At 43.1% G+C, this 17,619-nt stretch overlaps 1 protein-coding gene across 3 annotated transcripts in view; it reads left to right on the forward strand.

Annotated features, from left to right (window-relative positions):
- Positions 1-17,619, forward strand: part of LOC137329873 (probable E3 ubiquitin-protein ligase HERC3) — an 88,208-nt gene that overhangs the window by 14,123 nt on the left and 56,466 nt on the right. For all 3 annotated transcript variants that reach the window (XM_067994452.1, XM_067994450.1, XM_067994451.1), the window contains exons 2-3: positions 2,481-2,763; positions 16,094-16,253. In XM_067994452.1, the coding sequence (XP_067850553.1) occupies positions 2,520-2,763; positions 16,094-16,253 (404 nt within the window). In that variant the 5' untranslated portion in view covers positions 2,481-2,519. The remainder of the gene's footprint in view (positions 1-2,480; positions 2,764-16,093; positions 16,254-17,619) is intronic.

Genomic DNA, 17,619 nt, shown 5'->3' on the forward strand with positions numbered 1-17,619 from the left:
ACCATGCTTCAAAAGTGCTTAATTGGCTGTAAAGCGCTTTGGGACGACCTGAAAGGTATTTATATAAATGAAAGTTCTTTCTTTAGTTCACAGGGCCAGAGAATACAAATTCGTGCAATCGATACTCTCGACTTCTGGGCCTGGCCTCAGAAGAACTTTGCTGAGGTGTGGGAAGTTTAAATCTTGCTCTGACTTTTGCCAGCTGATGTTTGGTGTGAAACACTGACTGAAGCGTTCATGCCCACTATCAACTGGTTCCAGAGCAGTATTGGGAGAGGCGTGCCCAGCTACTCATTCAATTAGAGGATGTGTGTTTATAATGGGGGTGGAGCAAATAGTAAGAACAAGGAGAGAATCCAACAATGTATTGAACTTTTTCCACAACGTTTAGTTCCCCGTTTTAATATTCCAGTTGAGGCCTGCTTCCTGCTTGAGCTCCAGATAGATGGCAAGGTTTGTCTGGTCCCCTTCGGCGTATAAAGGCATCCCTGAGAATACCAAATAGAAAATCAATATTCCAATTTTTAAAGGGAGTTCCCTGATGGTAGTGGAGTAGTTTGATGCCGAGTTGTTAGAATGAGTTTACTTTCATGATCGAACATTGATTGCATGGAAGATATTTAACTTTTTAAAATAATGAGTGTTTGGATTTATGGCTGCCGATTTAAAAACTAAGTACCATTCCCCACAGTGCATTGCAGTTAGGGAACTATGGGACAAGAATCTGCAAGAGGAAAAAAAAGGCAATTTTTTTTATTAAGGCACTGCTTTATAATTTTCCAGGAGGCCGAGTTTAATTTTTTTTGATTGTTTGTTTTTTTTTCTCTCGCGTGAAAGCGAGACTCGGTGAAAAGTGGTGCTTAATGGAGTGAGAATGTGACACAAGATGATTCCCAACCAGATAATATGTGGCGTTAAATTGCAAGAAGTGTTGAATGTCCCTGTTTTGTGTTTAGAGTTTGGGCGAGGCTTTCCTTACAGGAGAAGCTAGTGAGCAAATCGGGAGGAGCGGTCAGGAAACTTGCATCGTTCCTCAGCGTCTCAGTGACGAGGATCTTTGGCGGTCACCGCCCTTATAATGGAAGATTGACATTTCTTTTAAGTTTAAAACTCTGCGTTCCTTCAACTCTGGCCTCTTAAGCATTCCCGACTTCCTTCACCCCACCATTGGCGGCCGTCTAGGCCCTAAGCTCTGGAATTCCCTCTCCAAACCCCTACTCCTTTTAAGTCGCTCCTCAAAACCTACCTCTTTGACCAAGCTTTTGATACACCTGACCTAATATCTCCTCCTTTGGCTTGGTCTCAATTTTTTTTGTCCGATTACGCTCCTGTGAAGCGCCTTGGGTCGTTTTACTACATTAAAGACGCATATAAATGCAAGTGTTTGTTAAAATCGGGGGAATTTCAGACAATTGAAATGGGAGAAATTAAAAAAGAGCTGCCAGATATTAAAATGTTACTTTTTATGTGGCTTGGTGTTTCAAAAGAACGGCTTATTATATCAGAACATAACCCAGTTGGTCAATTGGAATATTTGCTTGTTAATTCAATTCTGTGCCAAGTATTATAAACCATGGGATTATGTGATTGGGGGGATTAGTGGGAGGAGAGGACATGCTTTGACATTGTTCCTTACCCCTCCTGCAGTGTATTGTGGTTAGTAAACTATGAGACAAGAAATGTGCAGAGGGAAAAAATAATCTGGCTTTCTAATGTAGTTAAAACGAAATGAGTGGGTTTTTGTATCGGGCATTTGAGAGAGTTTGTGAAAAGAGGCTGTACAGTGAGCTTTTTGCCATCTTTCGGATGAGACGTTAAACTGAGGCCCTACGTCTGTCCTCTCAGGTGGACATAAAAGACCCCGTGGCACTATTCGGAGAAGAGCAGGGGCATTCTCCCCTGTGTCGTGGCCAAACATTTAACCCTCAACTAACATTACAAAAACAGATTATCTGGTCATTATCTCATTGTGGGAGCTTGCTGTGTGCAAATGGCCTGCCACGTTTCCCTACATTACAACAGTGACTGCACTTCAAAATTATCACATTGGTTGTAAAGCGCTTTAGGTAGTCCTGAGGTCACAAAAGGCGCTATATAAATTCAGGTTCTTCCTTTCTTTCTTCTTTCTGAGATACCCCACTTGAAACCCTTTCTAAAATAAATACATGAACAAGACTGCATTTGAGCTCAAAAGTCTGTGGAAAGTTGTACAGCGTAGTTTCAGAACATAAAGTGTGAAAGAGGTGAAACTCCCAAGGATCATGTTAGAGACCAAAATTCCCAACAAAGCAGCAGGACATGGGAGCACTCGAATTGACAGAGATTGAATGAACTGTTGAAATAGGCGAAGTTTGTAAATGACTCTCTTTGATAATTAATAAGCAATAATCAAAAAAAAATCACACTGCCTTACTTCATGTGCAATTGTCTTTTCACCACCTGAGCTTTGACGTTTGTTTCAAAATTGTATCTCTCTGCAGCACGTACCCCCTCTGTTTCCAGGAGAATCGCTGAATACCATGACTTCGAAAGTACAGTTGTTGTGTTGGGGACATACAAATTTGGGGCAGCTCGGATTGGGTGACATACATGAGAATATAGTTGCCCAACCAAGGACTTCTTCGTTCTTCAGTAGTAAGACTGTGCGGGAAGTAGCCTGCGGAAGATACCATACAGCTTTTGTTCTACAAGATGGAAGTGTCTACACGTGCGGCTCAAACATCTGGGGGCAACTGGGTCACGGGAAAGCAGGATACAGTCCAGGTAATAATTACAGAAGTGCACGCGCAGTGTTTCTGGGTCCACACGGTGTTTCTCGGTGCGCTTTCCGAAATCAGACAGTTATTGAATGTTGACTGTTTTGTGAAATGTGTCTGTTGGGTTAGGACACGCCTCAGGGTAAAGACTAGTAAGAAATGGGGCATTTCTACAGGCCAGTTGGTATAACCAGAGCTTCTTGTTAATGCAGCAGTTTGCCCTCTTGGCACCCATGAAACCAGCGCTTGATTGCTTGATGCCTCTTTTAACTTGCTGTTTGAATAATGATGTGGGCTGGTTCTACTGGAGGCTTTCTGTGACCAGTGGGTACCCTGTGACATAGACTGTTTCATCACTATGTGACCACTAGGACAATTGGAGCTTTCAAGACTGAGATCGACAGATTTTTGTCAGGTAAGGGTATCAAAGGATGTAGTGCAAAGGCGGATATGTGGAGTTGGGGTGCAGATCAGCCATGATCTAATTGAATGGCGGAGCAGGCCCGATGGCCTGAATGATCTACTCCTGTTCCTAAGTTCTTCCTATCACACCTGACCTTACAGTAATCTATCTTCGTTAAAAGTTTAGTGTCTATCTCAGAAGTGTCAAACATAAGAACTTCACAGAGTAAATTTTCACCTTCACTGCCTGGGCAGTAATCTGGTGGACCACCCGCCCATTATAGCATAAGCCCGTTCTTCATTGCATTGATTTCAATGTAATCAAAATGGAGTGGGTTCTATTACGAGCGGTAAATCTTCTCAACCCAGGCAGTGAAGATGAAAATTTCCCCCCGCTGTCTGCAGGCAAAAATTAGAGATTGGCTGAAACGTGGATTTATTTGTCAAATTACCAAACAAGCATCCGATTGGCCAAACATGTATGAAGCAAGAGTTGAATTCAGTTGATAACTTAGCCGTGGCTCAGTTGGTAGCATTCTCGCCTCTGAGCCAGAAGGTTGTGGGTTCAAGTCCTATTCCCAGTGCAGTACTGAGGGAGTGCTGCACTGCCAGAGGTGCTGTCTTTCAGATGTGATGTTAAAGTGAGATCCTGACTGCCCTCTCAGGTGGATGTAAAAGATCCCTTGACGCTATTTCGAAGAAGAACAGGGGAGTTCATCCCCCAGTGTCCCGGCCAAAATTTATCCCTCAACCAACACCACTAAAACAGATTAACTGGTCGTTATCACTACATTACAACAGTGACTACACTTCAAAAGCACTTAAGTGGCTGTAAAACACTTTGGAACGGTCCTGAGGTTGTTAAATGTGCTATATAAATACAAGTACTTTGTTTAACTGATTAATCTTTTCAAAGTTACCACTCACTAAGCAGCAAGTGTCACAAGACTGACCAAATTGCGCGTGGCGTATATGCACGATGTCGCATGCTGCTGGTCAGCTGGCATTGGGCGGGAGGGGTGTTTTGGGTGGGAGGAACCCACCTGCTCCTCTTGGCCCCACGAGGAAAGTAAATAAACGTACCGTAACTGGCTTCTTCCAGTCCCAGATCCTCTTCTCACTTCGTCTTCCCTGCTCCGGCCAGAGTTAAAATCGGAGTGGGGGTCCAATGACGTCATCGGACCCCCAGATCTGCACGTTTAAAGAAGGACCCTTGCCAGCTTCTCCGCTTGCTCGGGAGAGCAGATTAAAATCAGGATTCATGCGGGGTGGGGTTAAGTCGATTTGAACTGACGCCCGCTCGATTTGCGATGGGCGAGTAGGGTTAAAATCACCCGTTATAACCTAGCAAACACATAAAATTTCAGAATTGTGTATCTTTAAAAATTAATTAAACCTACCCGTAAGATTGGTTCATTAATGTTAGAAGTGTCTGTAAGAAACTTTGTTCTGAACCCTGCTTTTCTGTCCGCAGCCTGATGATTGAGTTGGTAATTGAACCTGGACCTGGGCCCTGGCAGCGATAGCTGCCGTTCACGATGGGAAGTTATTTTGTTTTTGAACTCTGCTGCTGTGGAACTACGATACCCACAGCGCACCAAGACACCCTGTGTCACGTGATCCTAACAACCTCAGGCTCAAATTCACCGTGGCAAGCTGTGAAAGTGAATTCAATAAATCTGGTAGTTTGTGGGCTGGCACCTGCGCAAAATGACCATGAAAACTGCCAGATTCTTGTAAAAACCCAACTGGTTCATTGATGTCCTTCAGGGAAGGGAAATGCATTTTTTCTGCTTTCATCACATTGGGTCACACCCTGGCATGGCTGTTTTGCAGTGCTGAATTTCCACATTGTATTATGCTGAGAAAGTTGTTTTGGCATCTGATTACTGTCTGATCTCATTGAAATGGCCGGTGCCCATTATAACTTTACTATCGATTCATTTAAAAATTGCATACTCGAACAGGAACCTAACCTTTGCTCTCACACTGACACAGTCCCAAGAATTATTCTGCACCTTAGGGCTGTAAGTAATTGTCACAACATTTGAAATACTTATTTAATTTACATGAAGTCCAGATTCCAGCTCTGATCAAAGATCTTTGATTTCATAGAATCATACAGCACAGAAGGAGGCCATTCGGCCCATTGTGCCTGTGCCGGAATTTAATTTGTATTATTCCTTTGGTCAAAGAGTTTGTTCCACAGTGAAGATTTGTGTGTTCACCGACATGCAAAATGTTCGTCTCTCCCACAAGGCTATTTTCTTTGTGACATTTGTCCCCTATTGATTGGATCTACTTATGAAGTATTGTTAAATTTATGTGGGAATTTCTAAATAAAGAGTTGGCTTTGACACTTAAGGGGTTAATGGGTGGCAAGCAAGCTCTGTTGGAGAGGGAACAAAGTTGAGCTGGAACAGGATGAATGAGAGAGATTGTGTGGCATGTGGTAACAAAACTTTGTGCGTTATTTGACAGAAACTATTGAATTCAAATCAGTCTTATCAAGGGTAATTCGCCCATGATGGACTTTCCCATTGAAGGTATCTTTTATATAACTGTGCTTCATGTTACTACTTATTTGTAAAGATGGTTGTTGCTACAGTCTGTGGTCTGTGTGGTAATGTCCATTGTTTCAAAGAGAATTTGGTGGCGTGTTTGAGATTACCAATCTGATTAAATCTATTACGCATATAACTGAAACTGGGGTAACTGATAGCTCCTCGAGGCAGAGGATTAAAATAAAAGAGCTTCTGGGATCATAGAGAAAAAGGTCTGCGTACAGATCATTGAAAGGCAAGACAGTGCCAAAAATGCTGAAACTAACTTTTGTGAAGACTCTCAAATCTGCACCTGATGAAATAATATATACAGCAGACATGATCATTGAATCATACAGTGCAGAAGAAGGCCATGTGACCCCATAATTTTGTACCGGCTCTTTGAAAGAGCTATCCAATTAGTCCCATTCCCGTGCTTTTTTTTCCCCATAGCCCCGCAAATTTCTCCTTTTTCAAGTATTTATCCAATTCTCTTTTGAAAGTTACTATTGAATCTGCTTCCACTACTCTTTCAGGCAGTGCATTCCAGATCGTAACAACTCGTTGCGTTTTTTAAAAAAATCTCCTAATTTTCCCCCTTGATTTTTTTTTGCCAATTATCTTAAATCTGTGTCCTCTGGTTACCGACCCTCCTGCCAGTGGAAACAGTTTCTCCCTATCTACTCCATCAAAACACCTCACAATTCTGAACACCTCTAGTAAATCTCCCCTTAACCCTCTCTGCTCTAAGGATAACAACCCCAGCTTCTCTAGTCTCTCCACATAACTGAAGTCCCTCATCCCTGGTCTAGGGTTTTTAAAGTACTGAAGAGGAGTGGATAATGTAGAAGCAAACAAGTAATTATGCGGGTCTTTTGAATGCTAAACTGGAGGGCATGGGTGTAAGTTTAACACGTCACGGCCATGTTTGTTTTAGCTGAATGACCTTTTCTCCTTGACTTTTCTTATTGTCTTAAGGCTTGAGATTATATTTGCCCATGTGGTATGGGTCCCCAACTAAAGCAATTGATGCCAAGTTGATCTTGCTGGATGAATATCTGGTTAGGTGCATATGGTTAGATGATGAGATGGGTCTTGACCTGCTGTGACTCTGGAGATGCTGTGGCACTGGATGGTGGCTAGTCAAAAACATATAATGTAAGGGTTGAGGTTAGGTGGCTAGGCCTAGGTTTTCCAATCGTAATGCTTTACTGGGTTACCAGTGGCGTGAGTGACGATCACAAAACCTAGGCCTAAGTCTGCAGTTTCACATTTTTTTGGGGGGAAAGAGAATGGGAGAGTGAGGTTACATGGTTTGGTAGAGTCCTTGATGGTCTGTGGAAGGAATTTGAAAGTTGAACCTTTTGTTCCATGCTTTCTCGTTGTCTAAAGGATTTTTTTCAGTGGATGATATTTTCTTGTCATCACTGTTTAATTTTACTTTCTATTTGGTGGTTTGAAATACTGACATATTTCTACGTTTTTATTTTTGATTAATTTTGTGCGTGATCTTAGTGTGAGCGAATGGAAGACTTAGTACACTCAGTATCATTAAATATAAGAAATCTTAGCAATTGGAGGAGATCTTGGACCCAACAAGCCCGTCTCTTTTTGTTCGGCCAATATCACCTATACATCATCTCACCACGTCCCTCAGCGGCTCCCTCTTGAGTAAGGCCTCCAGTTGTCTCTCGAACGCATTTGCATTGCCCACTTGGGTGGTTTTCCTTGGTAACCCTTTTACCCAAAAAGTTAATAAGCCTTGTGGAATAAGAAAGTAAGAACTAGCATTCATACAGCGCCTTTCACGATCTCAGGACATCCCAAAGTGCTTTACAGCCAATGAAGTGCTTTTGAAGTGTAGTCACTGTTGTATTGTAGGAAACACGGCAGCCAATTTGCGCACAGCAGGGTCCCACAAACAGCAATGTGATAATGACCAGATAATCTGCTTTAGTGACGTTGGTTGAGGGATAAATATTGGCCAGAACACCGTGGGGGAGAGCTCCCCTGCTCTTCTTCAAATAGTGCCATGAGATCTTCTACGTTCGCCTGAGGGGGCAGGTGGGGCCTCGAAATAACATCTCATCCGAAAGAAGGCAAAAAAACTCGTCAAACTGTCTCAAATGCTAGATACAAAACCTACTCATTTAGTTTTAACTACATTAGAAAGCCAGATTTTATTCTCTCTCTCTGTAGACTTCTTGCCCCATTGTTTTGCGACCACAATAAACTGCAGGAGGGGTAAGGAACAATGTCAAAGCTATAAATTGGGCTTGTCTTCCCTTCTTAATCCAAATGTTCTCATTTTTAACTTGAACAATTTTGCTGGATCAGCGCTATACGTTCCTTGTAGACAACTTCAGTTAAGTCACCTTGAGGGTTCCTCTTTTCCTAAGAAAACAAACGTAACTTCTTCAACAGTTGCTCATACCCCCCCCTCACCTCTGTACGCTGTCATGGGAGCATGGGTAGGCTAGTCAGCCCTTCGAGGCTGTTCTACCATTCTATTAGACCATGTCTGATCTGTACATCAACTCCATTCACCTGCCTTTGATCCATACCCTTACCCAACAAAAATCTATCGGTCTCAGTCTTGAAAATTTCAATTGACCCTGCATCCACAGTCTTTTGGGGGAGAGAGTTCCAGATTTCCACTGTCTTTTGTGTGGAAAAAGTGCTTCCCGTTTTCACTCCTGGATGACCTAGCTTTAATTTTAAGATTATGCCCCTTTTCATAGAATGATGCAGCACAGAAGGAGGTCATCGTGCCTGTGCTGGCTCTTTGAAAGAGCTATCCAATTAGACCCATTCCCTTGCCCTTTCCTCACAGCCTTGAAAATTTTTCCCTTTCAAGTATTTATTCCCCTTTGAAAGTTATTATTGAATCTGCTTCCACCACCCTTTCAGGCAGCGCATTCCAGATCATAACAACTCGCTGCGTTTAAAAAAAAAAAAAAAATCTCCTCTGGTTCTTTTGTCAATTACTTTAAATCTGTGTCCTCTGGTTACCGACCCTTCTGCCACTGGAAACGGTTTCTCCCTATCTACTCTTATCAAAACTCTTCATGATTTTGAACACCTGTTATATCTCCCCTTAACCATCTCAGCTCTAAGGAGGACAACTTGTTCTGGAATCCCCTACCAAAGGAAATAGTTTCTCTGTATTGATCCTGTCGAATCCCTTGTTCATTTTAAACATCTCGATTAAATTACCCCTCAACCTTCTAAAGTCAAGGGGGCACAAACCAAGTTTATGCAACCTGTCCTGATAATTTAGCCCATTAAGCCTTGCAGTCATTCTGGTGAATCTGCCCTATACCACCTCACAGGAGTCCATAACTGCACACAGAAGCAATTTGCTTGGCACCTTATGGAGCAATAATACAGGCTTTGATTTGTACTGTGCCTATCTCCTAATCCAAGGATTTCATTTCCTTTTTGTACCACGGCCAAGAAATGAGTTGATGATGTAGTAGTATTCACAATAATCCCTAGATCTATCAGCACTGTACCATTTAACACATACTCTACTGTTTCAGTTCCTTGCTAAGTGTTTCAGGTATTTGCATTGAGTTGTATCTGTCATCCTTTGGCCTAATCACCCAATGTCTTGTTAAACATTCCTGGATCAGGCCAGTACAGACTAAGTACAAAGTAAAACCTATAGTTTGCCCAAATTAATCTCCGTCTTAGAAGAACATCCAGTGTAATTTTTCTTTTTCCTAGACTGATCATGCTTGTGCTCTCTTTAAACTAGAATTGTAACAGATAATGGCTGGTTATGTGTTGCTTGTTGGGAAGTGAATTGGGACCAAATGTGGTAACGTGTATCTGTTTTAAAGACGGTTTATAAATAGACTAACCTGTATCCCAGCATCACCCCACCCCACCCCGCCCCCAGTGTTTTTCTTTTTGGCAGTCAGTAGGCTCATGGAGCCTATTTAAAGGACGTTGTGCAGTGCCGTTGGAACAAAATTAGATTTTTGGGTGTCTGCAAAATTTCATCAGCAGAACTCCTGTTTAGTCCACCATTTCTCTTCCTGGAGTAAATGATCAATGGCGCTTATTCCGCCTGCATCACCCTCCACAACCCGGCTGTCTCATTATGGGAACTCCTAGTTGCTTGTACTTAGAAACTCTTCCAAACAGCCATCCCCGATTTCCTTCGCCTCACCATTGGCGGCAGTGCCTTCAGCTGCCTAGGCCCCTGAGCACTGGAATTCCCTCCCTAAACCTCTCCGCCTCACTACCGCGCTCTCCTCCTTTTAAGACGCTCCTTAAATCCTACCTCTTTGACCAAGCTTTTGGTCACCTGTCCTAATATCTCCATATGTGGCTCGGTGTCAAATTTTGTCTGATAACGCTCCTGTGAAGTGCCTTGGGACGTTTTACCACATTAAAGGTACATATAAAAATGCAAGTTGCAATTGTTGTATGTATGAGGATTGTGAATTGGAAGGAAATGGAAAATGCCAATTCATTCCCTCTTCACTGCATCCAGAATCTAGCTGTGCTCCAGTGCCTGGTGTAATCGTATAAAACATTCAGCCAGAAATAGACCGATTGCCATCTGATCCATGAAGTGGTGGAAGGGGAGTGAGTGCTGTCGAGTATACTGGACAATGCCCCAGGAATAACACTGAATCCAGCGGAGTGACTATAGCATCTGTACCCGTGTCCATGCTAAGAGCCAGAAAGGCACAGGCATCCATATGGCCTATGCGTTGTCCACAAAAAGCATTTCCACCTTTTGTGCTTTTCTAAAATGATTACGAAAATCTTCATTTGTTTTTTTTTAAAAAAAGTGTGTTAAGTAATGTCCTTCCTAATCTTACAAAATTGCTTCAAAGGTAATTCTAGTAAATCTGGTCTCTTGTGCATCCCTGATTTCCAGCGCCCCACTATTGGCGGCTGTGCCCTAAGCTCTGGAATTCCCTCCCTAAACCTCTCTGTGTCTCTTTCCTCCTTTTTAAGATGCTCCTTAAAACCTACCTCTTTGACCAAGTTTTTGGTCACCTATCCTAATATCTCCTTATGTGGCTCGGTTTCAAATTTTGTCTGATAATGCTCCTGTGAAGTGCTTTGGGATGTTTTACTATGTTAAAGGCTATATTGTTGTGAATTAAACAAAAAATCAGTGGAGCAGTGACTAATGGTAGTGCCATTACATTGCCAGCACGTGGTATCTGTTCTTAACTAGTGTCCACAGTACCATCTCCAGACCTACTGCAAGTTATGCATTTAACAATAACGATGTATATCAATATGGAATCGCTGGAAGAGCAAATTCTATGGGTTTGTGTTGTGTACCCAGTAGTGTGACACTAAGACCTTTGATTTCAGTGATACATTTGTAAAAACCCAGAACTGTCACCCTCTTATTTTGTCACTTCAAACTTTATAAGAGAACCACAACTGAGGGCAAGCCGAAAGTCACCTGTCCATTTAAGCACCCTCCTGTTTTGCAGATCTGTGCGATCAGGGGAGCTGGATAATTGCTTTGTTGCAGTCTGAGTTCCTTATGGGACACTTTGTGCTTTTGGTTTTTAAAAATTATTTCAATAGAAGATGAAGTACTTGTCTTTTCTTGAGCTATTAAGTGCTGTGGCATTGTAATCCTGTTATCAATGTGTGTTTTTTTTTTTCCTTTCTCCTCCTCCTATTCCGGTTTCTCAGGGCCAAGCACCATTTCTTGTTGAGAGAGAGTAGGTGGACAACATACTCCTCCACCAACTTTTAGGCTGGTCACGAGGGAGTAACTCAGAATGATCCCCCGGACCTCGAGGCCTCTGCTGGTCACCTCCGTGGGGTTCAGATTGGAAACTCTGTGTGAACCTGTGTCTTACTGTACCTTAAGCCATCAGTATATTTGACTTACAGCCTTGGCTCAGTTGGTAGCATTGTTGCCTCTGAGTCAGAAGGTTGTGGGTTCAAATCCCACTCCAGAGACTTGAGCACATAATCTAGGCTGACATTCCAGTGCAGGACTGAGGGAGTGCTGCACTGTTGGAGGTGCCGTCTTTCGGATGAGACATTAACCGAGGTCCAATTTGCCTTCTCGGTTGGATGTAAAAGTTACCATGAAACTTTTTTTTAAAAAAAAGCAGGGGAGCTTTCCTGGCATCCTGGCCAATATTTATTCCTGAACCATTATCACGAAAACAGATTACCTGGTCATTATGTCATTGCTGTTTGTGGGACCTTGCTGTGTGCAAATTGGCTGCAACATTTCCCTACATTACAACAGTGACCACACTTCAAAAGTATTTCATTGGATGGGAAGCACTTTGGGATGTCCTGAGGTCATGAAAGATGCTATATAAACATAACATTCATTTCTTTAAGAAAGAACCTACTGGCTTGGGAAGGGAGTGAGTTTTTTGTTTGTTGAAAACCTGGTGGGATGGTGGATGCAATGGTACTCGGGTAAAGTAAAGGACATATGTGATCCATATTAATTAATTATCCCATTTACCCTGAGAGTGGTTAGAATGTGGAACTTGCTGCCAGATGGAGTGCTTGAGGCGAATAGTATAGATGCCTTTAAGGGGAAGCTAGATAAGTACATGAGGGATAAAGGAATAGAAAGATAGGGTGAGAAAAGGCTCATGTGGAGCATAAACACCGGCATAGACCAGTTGGGCCGAATGGCCTGTTCATGTGCTGTAATTTCAATGTTGTTCTATGTAATTTCTCTCTACATTGATAATGGTATAAATTAATTTTAATTCAGTAGGTGCTTCAGCTGCACTAAATGCTTAAAGGTCACCATCTACTAACAACATTTTTATAAAGGATGTGTAATTTAGAAAATTTGTCGTGATTGAGGCTATCGGCTTGGTTTCGAAAAGGTTCAGACAGCACGCGTTTTTTGTAGACCGACGCTATCGCTGTACAAAAGTGGAACATTGCGTAGGGTTATATGGGACTGGAAGAGGCCATTGCCATTCATTTGGACGGTCTCACTTCAGAAAGGACCTCCGCTAACCATTGTTTAGCAGCAGGGGGAATATTGGGGGAAACCTTTGTTTCAGAGATTGTAGTAGGTGGGTTGAGTAGAGTCTTATATTATACATAGTCTGTAGAAGGAAAGGGCTTGATGGGCCGAATGACCTTTTCTTGCATCACAGTCTCTGGGGCTATGTTTTCCTCCTTTTGCTGATTTTAATGAAAGTAGATGCGAGTTTAAAGTGGGGAGTACTGCGTTATACTCTTGTTTTTGCTACAACTTGGTGAAGAGAGTAAAATATAACTCCTTATGTTAAGTTTAACGAAAATTAATGTGGCTCTCTACAAAGATTTGGCAAAGTTTGAGGTCCATTCTGTGCATGTACGATGCTGCTCGATGTCCTGTTGCTTTGTACTTGTCAGCCCTCCCATTAACTTTACTTCCTGAAGAGCAGGAGATTTCTCCCCGGTGTCCTGGCCAATATTTATCCCTCAACCAACATCACTTTTTAAAAAAGAAACCTAAGGCCTCCCCTAAACCAGACTTCCCTCCTGCTACAATCGCCTCTGGAAACCTGCCCCCCCCACCCCCCCCAAAGTCCTGGGGACCATTCCCTCAGGTGGTCTCCAGCCACTCTTGCCCGCTCCTGTCCCCCTGGCACCATGTCATTGGCACTGGGTTGGGGCCCAGAAGTTAAAATGACACCAGCAACCCGGGCCCTGCCCTCACCCTTTGACCCTGGTTAAAATCAGGGCGTTTGAATTTAGAGCTGCAAACTGTAGTTTACCTCATGTAAAGGAAACATCTGAGTGCTTAAGAAGGTGAAATAAAATTGGACGCTGAGCAGGAGAAAGAATTCACTTTCTGATTGGCGTAGGAAGGTGGTGCATCATGAGGATGGATGTATTGGACGACCAATGGCAAGAGTGTGGGGGGGGAGGGGTGCAGTTGGAGGCAGGAGGTCATGTAATGAAACCTCCAGGAATATGTCCCACCAGAGTTGGCAACCCCTAGAGGGGTGTTGAAGGCATGTTAAAAGAAAGATTTTTTTTTTAAAGGAGTCTTTTATAATGCAGGAGAAGAGGTGGTAAGGCACGAATTTTTGGGGGCTCAGTCTCTGGTCTCTGTTCACAGCCGTGAGCTTTACTTGGTGACATGAGCCAATCGCTGGAGTCTGGGCTGCCCAGTAATAGTGCCTGATCTTTGAGAGGCCAAGCCCGTTCTTGTTTTGATATTTGAGGCATATCTGGAGCCTCTTGCATGTGCAGAGGAAGTTGGAGATGTGATATAGGAACAGGAGTAGGCCATTTAGTCCCTCAAGCCTGTTCTGCCATTCAATGAGATCATGGCTGACCTGTGACCTAACTCTCTATACCTGCCTTAGCCTTATATCCCTTAATACCTTTTGGTTAACAAAAATCTATCAATCTCAGATTTAAAATCAACAAGTGAGCTAGCACCAACTGCTGTTTGCGGAAGTGAGTTCCAAATTTCTACCACCCTTTGCGTGTAGAAGTGCTTCCTAACTTCACTCCTGAAAGTTCTGGCTCTAAATTTTAGGCAATATTTCCCAGTCCTAGACCCCCCAACCAGCAGAAACAGTTTCTCTCTCTCTACCCTATCAGATCCCCTTAATATCTTGAAAACTTCGATCAAATCGCCCCATAATCTTCTAAATTCCAGGGAATGCAACCCTAGTTTGTGTAATCTCTCCTCGTAATTTAACCCTTGGAGTCCCAGCATCATTCTAGCAAATGCACGCTGCACTCCCTTCATGGCCAATATATCCTTCGTAAGGTCCGGTGCCCAGAACTGAACACGACACCAGGTGTGGTCTAACCAGGGCTTTGTATAGCTGTAGCATAACTTCTGTCCTCTTGATATAAAGGCCAGCATTCCATTAGCCTTTTTGATTATTTTCTGTACCTGTCCATGACACTTTAATGTCCTATGTAAATGGACCCCTAAGTCTCTTTGGACCTCCACTGTTTTGAGCTTTTCATCATTTTAGAAAGTACTCTGATCTATCCTTTTTAGATCCAAAGTGGATGACCTCACACTTGCCTAGATTGAAATCCATTTGCCACAGTTTTGCTCATTCACTTAATCTATTAATATCTCTCTGTAATTTTATGCTTCTATCTACATTGCTTACAATGCTGCCTATCTTTGTGTCATCGGCAAACTTCAATATGTGGCTCTCTATCCCATCATCTAAGTCATTAATAAATACAGTGAATAGTTGAGGCCCCAACACAGTTCCCTGTGGGACACCACTAGTCACATCCTGCCAATTTGAGTACCTGCCCATTATCCCTACTCTCTGTCCCCTCCTGCTCAGCCAATTTCCTAACCAGGTCAATAATTTGCCCTCAATTCCATGAGCTTCAACTCTAGCTAACAGTCTCTTGTGAGGCACTTTATTGAATGCCTTCTGGAAGTCCATATAAACAACATCCATGGACATTCTTTAGTCACCTCTTCAAAAAATTCAATCAGGTTCGTCAGGCGTGATCCACCCTTTACAAATCCATGCTGGCTCTCCCTGATTAGCTGAAAATTTTCAAGCTGTTCAGTCACTCTAACCTTAATTATGAACACTAGTAATTTCCCGACAACAGATGTTAGGCTAACCGGTCTAGAGTTCCCTGGTTTCCCTCTCTCACCTTTCTTAAATAGCGGAGTGACATGTTAAATTTTAAAGATTTTTGACTTGTTGGGCTAGGACCTCCATTGCACTGCTAATTAAACCTAAAATGAGTGAGTGCCGACCGGGAACTTTTAATGTGTACTCTTTTTGTGTACTGGTCAATCTGCCGTGGTTTTGCACATGGGAAGTCAAAACCAAGGGGGTAATTTTAACCTAACCTGTGTGGTGGGAAACTGACGGGATCAGATCAGCTGTCTGATTTTACTTCCCGTTGACACGGGGTGTTAAACGGGCAGGCAATCCTGTCCCATCAGTTCCCACTGGGCGGGTTAGGTTAAAATTGGCCCCCCCCAATTGTAGTCCTGATGTGGAACGGGGGGTTCGTCGGACCAGGTCATGCAAACGTAATTCAGTCGCCGTTTTAAAGTCACGTTCTGCCCTTTGTTTTTATATTTCTGTTTACAAATGCCCAGGTCTGAATTTATAGTGGAAGCTGCCTATCTGAACTTGTCATGCTGTGATTACACCCACCTGCTAGTGCTGGCGCTGCAGTACCTCGAGTGGCTGGAGGGTGTAATTACAGTGTGACAAGTTTACATAGGCAGGAAGTGTGCACAGACATTAGATTTTTAAGATACAGTTATAATGTAAGTTACATGGGTATGAAGATTACTTCAATTTTCTCCCTAGCTAATTTATTTTGTGAACTCATCCATTTTTGTACAAATCGTCAGCTAATATTGAGCTGCTATGTGTGACATTCCCCTTATCCTTTTCCTTTGTCCATTAGAACAAGTCAGCGCACTGGATGCCCAGACGATTGTCCAGACGGCTTGCGGAGAAGCCCACACTGTAGCTGTCAATGACCAGGGTCAGGTCTTTGCGTGGGGAGCAGGAAGAGATGGTCAGCTGGGGATTGACTCTACTGAAGAGACTATCAGGATACCAAGGTACCAAACAGTTCCTGCAGTCAGTGTTCAAAATGGAATTGTGACCTGCAGAGTTTTGAAACCTGTCTGTACCGGGTTTAATGTTGTAACTGGAATACTGTGTAATAATGTAATATGTGTCTAATTATGTCTTCCTAATTAAAAATGTTTATAATTAAATCCTTCCAGATACACTTTTATAACTGTTACAATAGGAATGGACAGTTGGTTAGTCAAATCCAAATTTGGAGGGAAACAAAGTGGTTGAGCTTGGCAATGATAAATGAAGCAGAGACACTTGTTATTTAAAGTGATCACTGATCACTTAGCACTCAGTGCTTTCATCCAAATTCCAGCCACATGCCTTGCCTTTGTCAATGGGAAGTCCATCATGTCTGTGACTAGTTTGACTGCGATTGACAAATAGAAAAAAAAAGTTCCCGAAACACGGACTCATCTTGTAACGTCTCTATGTCTTGTGTGCACGCAGCCAGGAAAAGTCGACTGTTCTCCGACCAACTGACAGATTTTCATAATCGTGAACAGCCTTTATTTGCACCGTTACTTAGACCCATAGACGTTTACAACGCAGAACGAAGCCATTCGGCCCATCGTGTCGGCGCCTGCAGTTTGAAGCTACTGCAGCTGCCTCGTGCTCTCCTTATTGCCCCGTATCTTTCGCTGCATCAACTATTTATCACAATTTTCCCATAAAAGATGCAATAGCCTCTGCCTCAATCACTCCTTGTGGAAAAGCACTCCATAGTCCAACAACCCCCAGCGCAAAGTAATCTCCCTTAACCTCTCTGCTTACTCTCTTCATGACAATTTTAAGTTGATGACCCCTTGTCACTGACTCCCTAACCAGAAGAAATGGTCTTTCCCTATTCAATCTATCAAAACCCTTGATAATTTTACATAGCGCCTTTTTAATGTAGAAAAATGTCCCAAGGCGCTTCACAGAGGAGTAATCAAAAAAATGGATGCTGAGCCAAGGGAGATATTGGGGCGGGGATGTGACCAAAAACTTGGACAAAGAGGTGGGTTTTAAGGAGGGCCTTAAAGGAGGAGAGGGAGTTGGTGACTGGGAGCTCCAGAGAGTGGTGACTAGGCAGCTGAAGGCATAGCTGCCAATGTGGGGGGGGAACGGGATGCAGCGGTGGTAATGCAAGGCAGGTAGATAGGCAGAAGAGACTGGAGACAGAGGAAAGGAGAGTTTGGGGGCGGTGTGGGGCTGGAGGAGGTTACGGAGATGGCGAGAGGCGAGGCTGCGAAGGGATTTAAATACCAAGATGAGAATTTTACATTGAATGCGTTGAGGGACCGGGAATCAACGTAGATCAGCAAGGTGATAGGCGAACGGAACCTGGAGTGGGACAGGATACGG

This window comes from Heptranchias perlo, chromosome 1 (genome assembly GCF_035084215.1).
Source record: "Heptranchias perlo isolate sHepPer1 chromosome 1, sHepPer1.hap1, whole genome shotgun sequence".
Lineage (NCBI taxonomy): Eukaryota > Metazoa > Chordata > Chondrichthyes > Hexanchiformes > Hexanchidae > Heptranchias > Heptranchias perlo.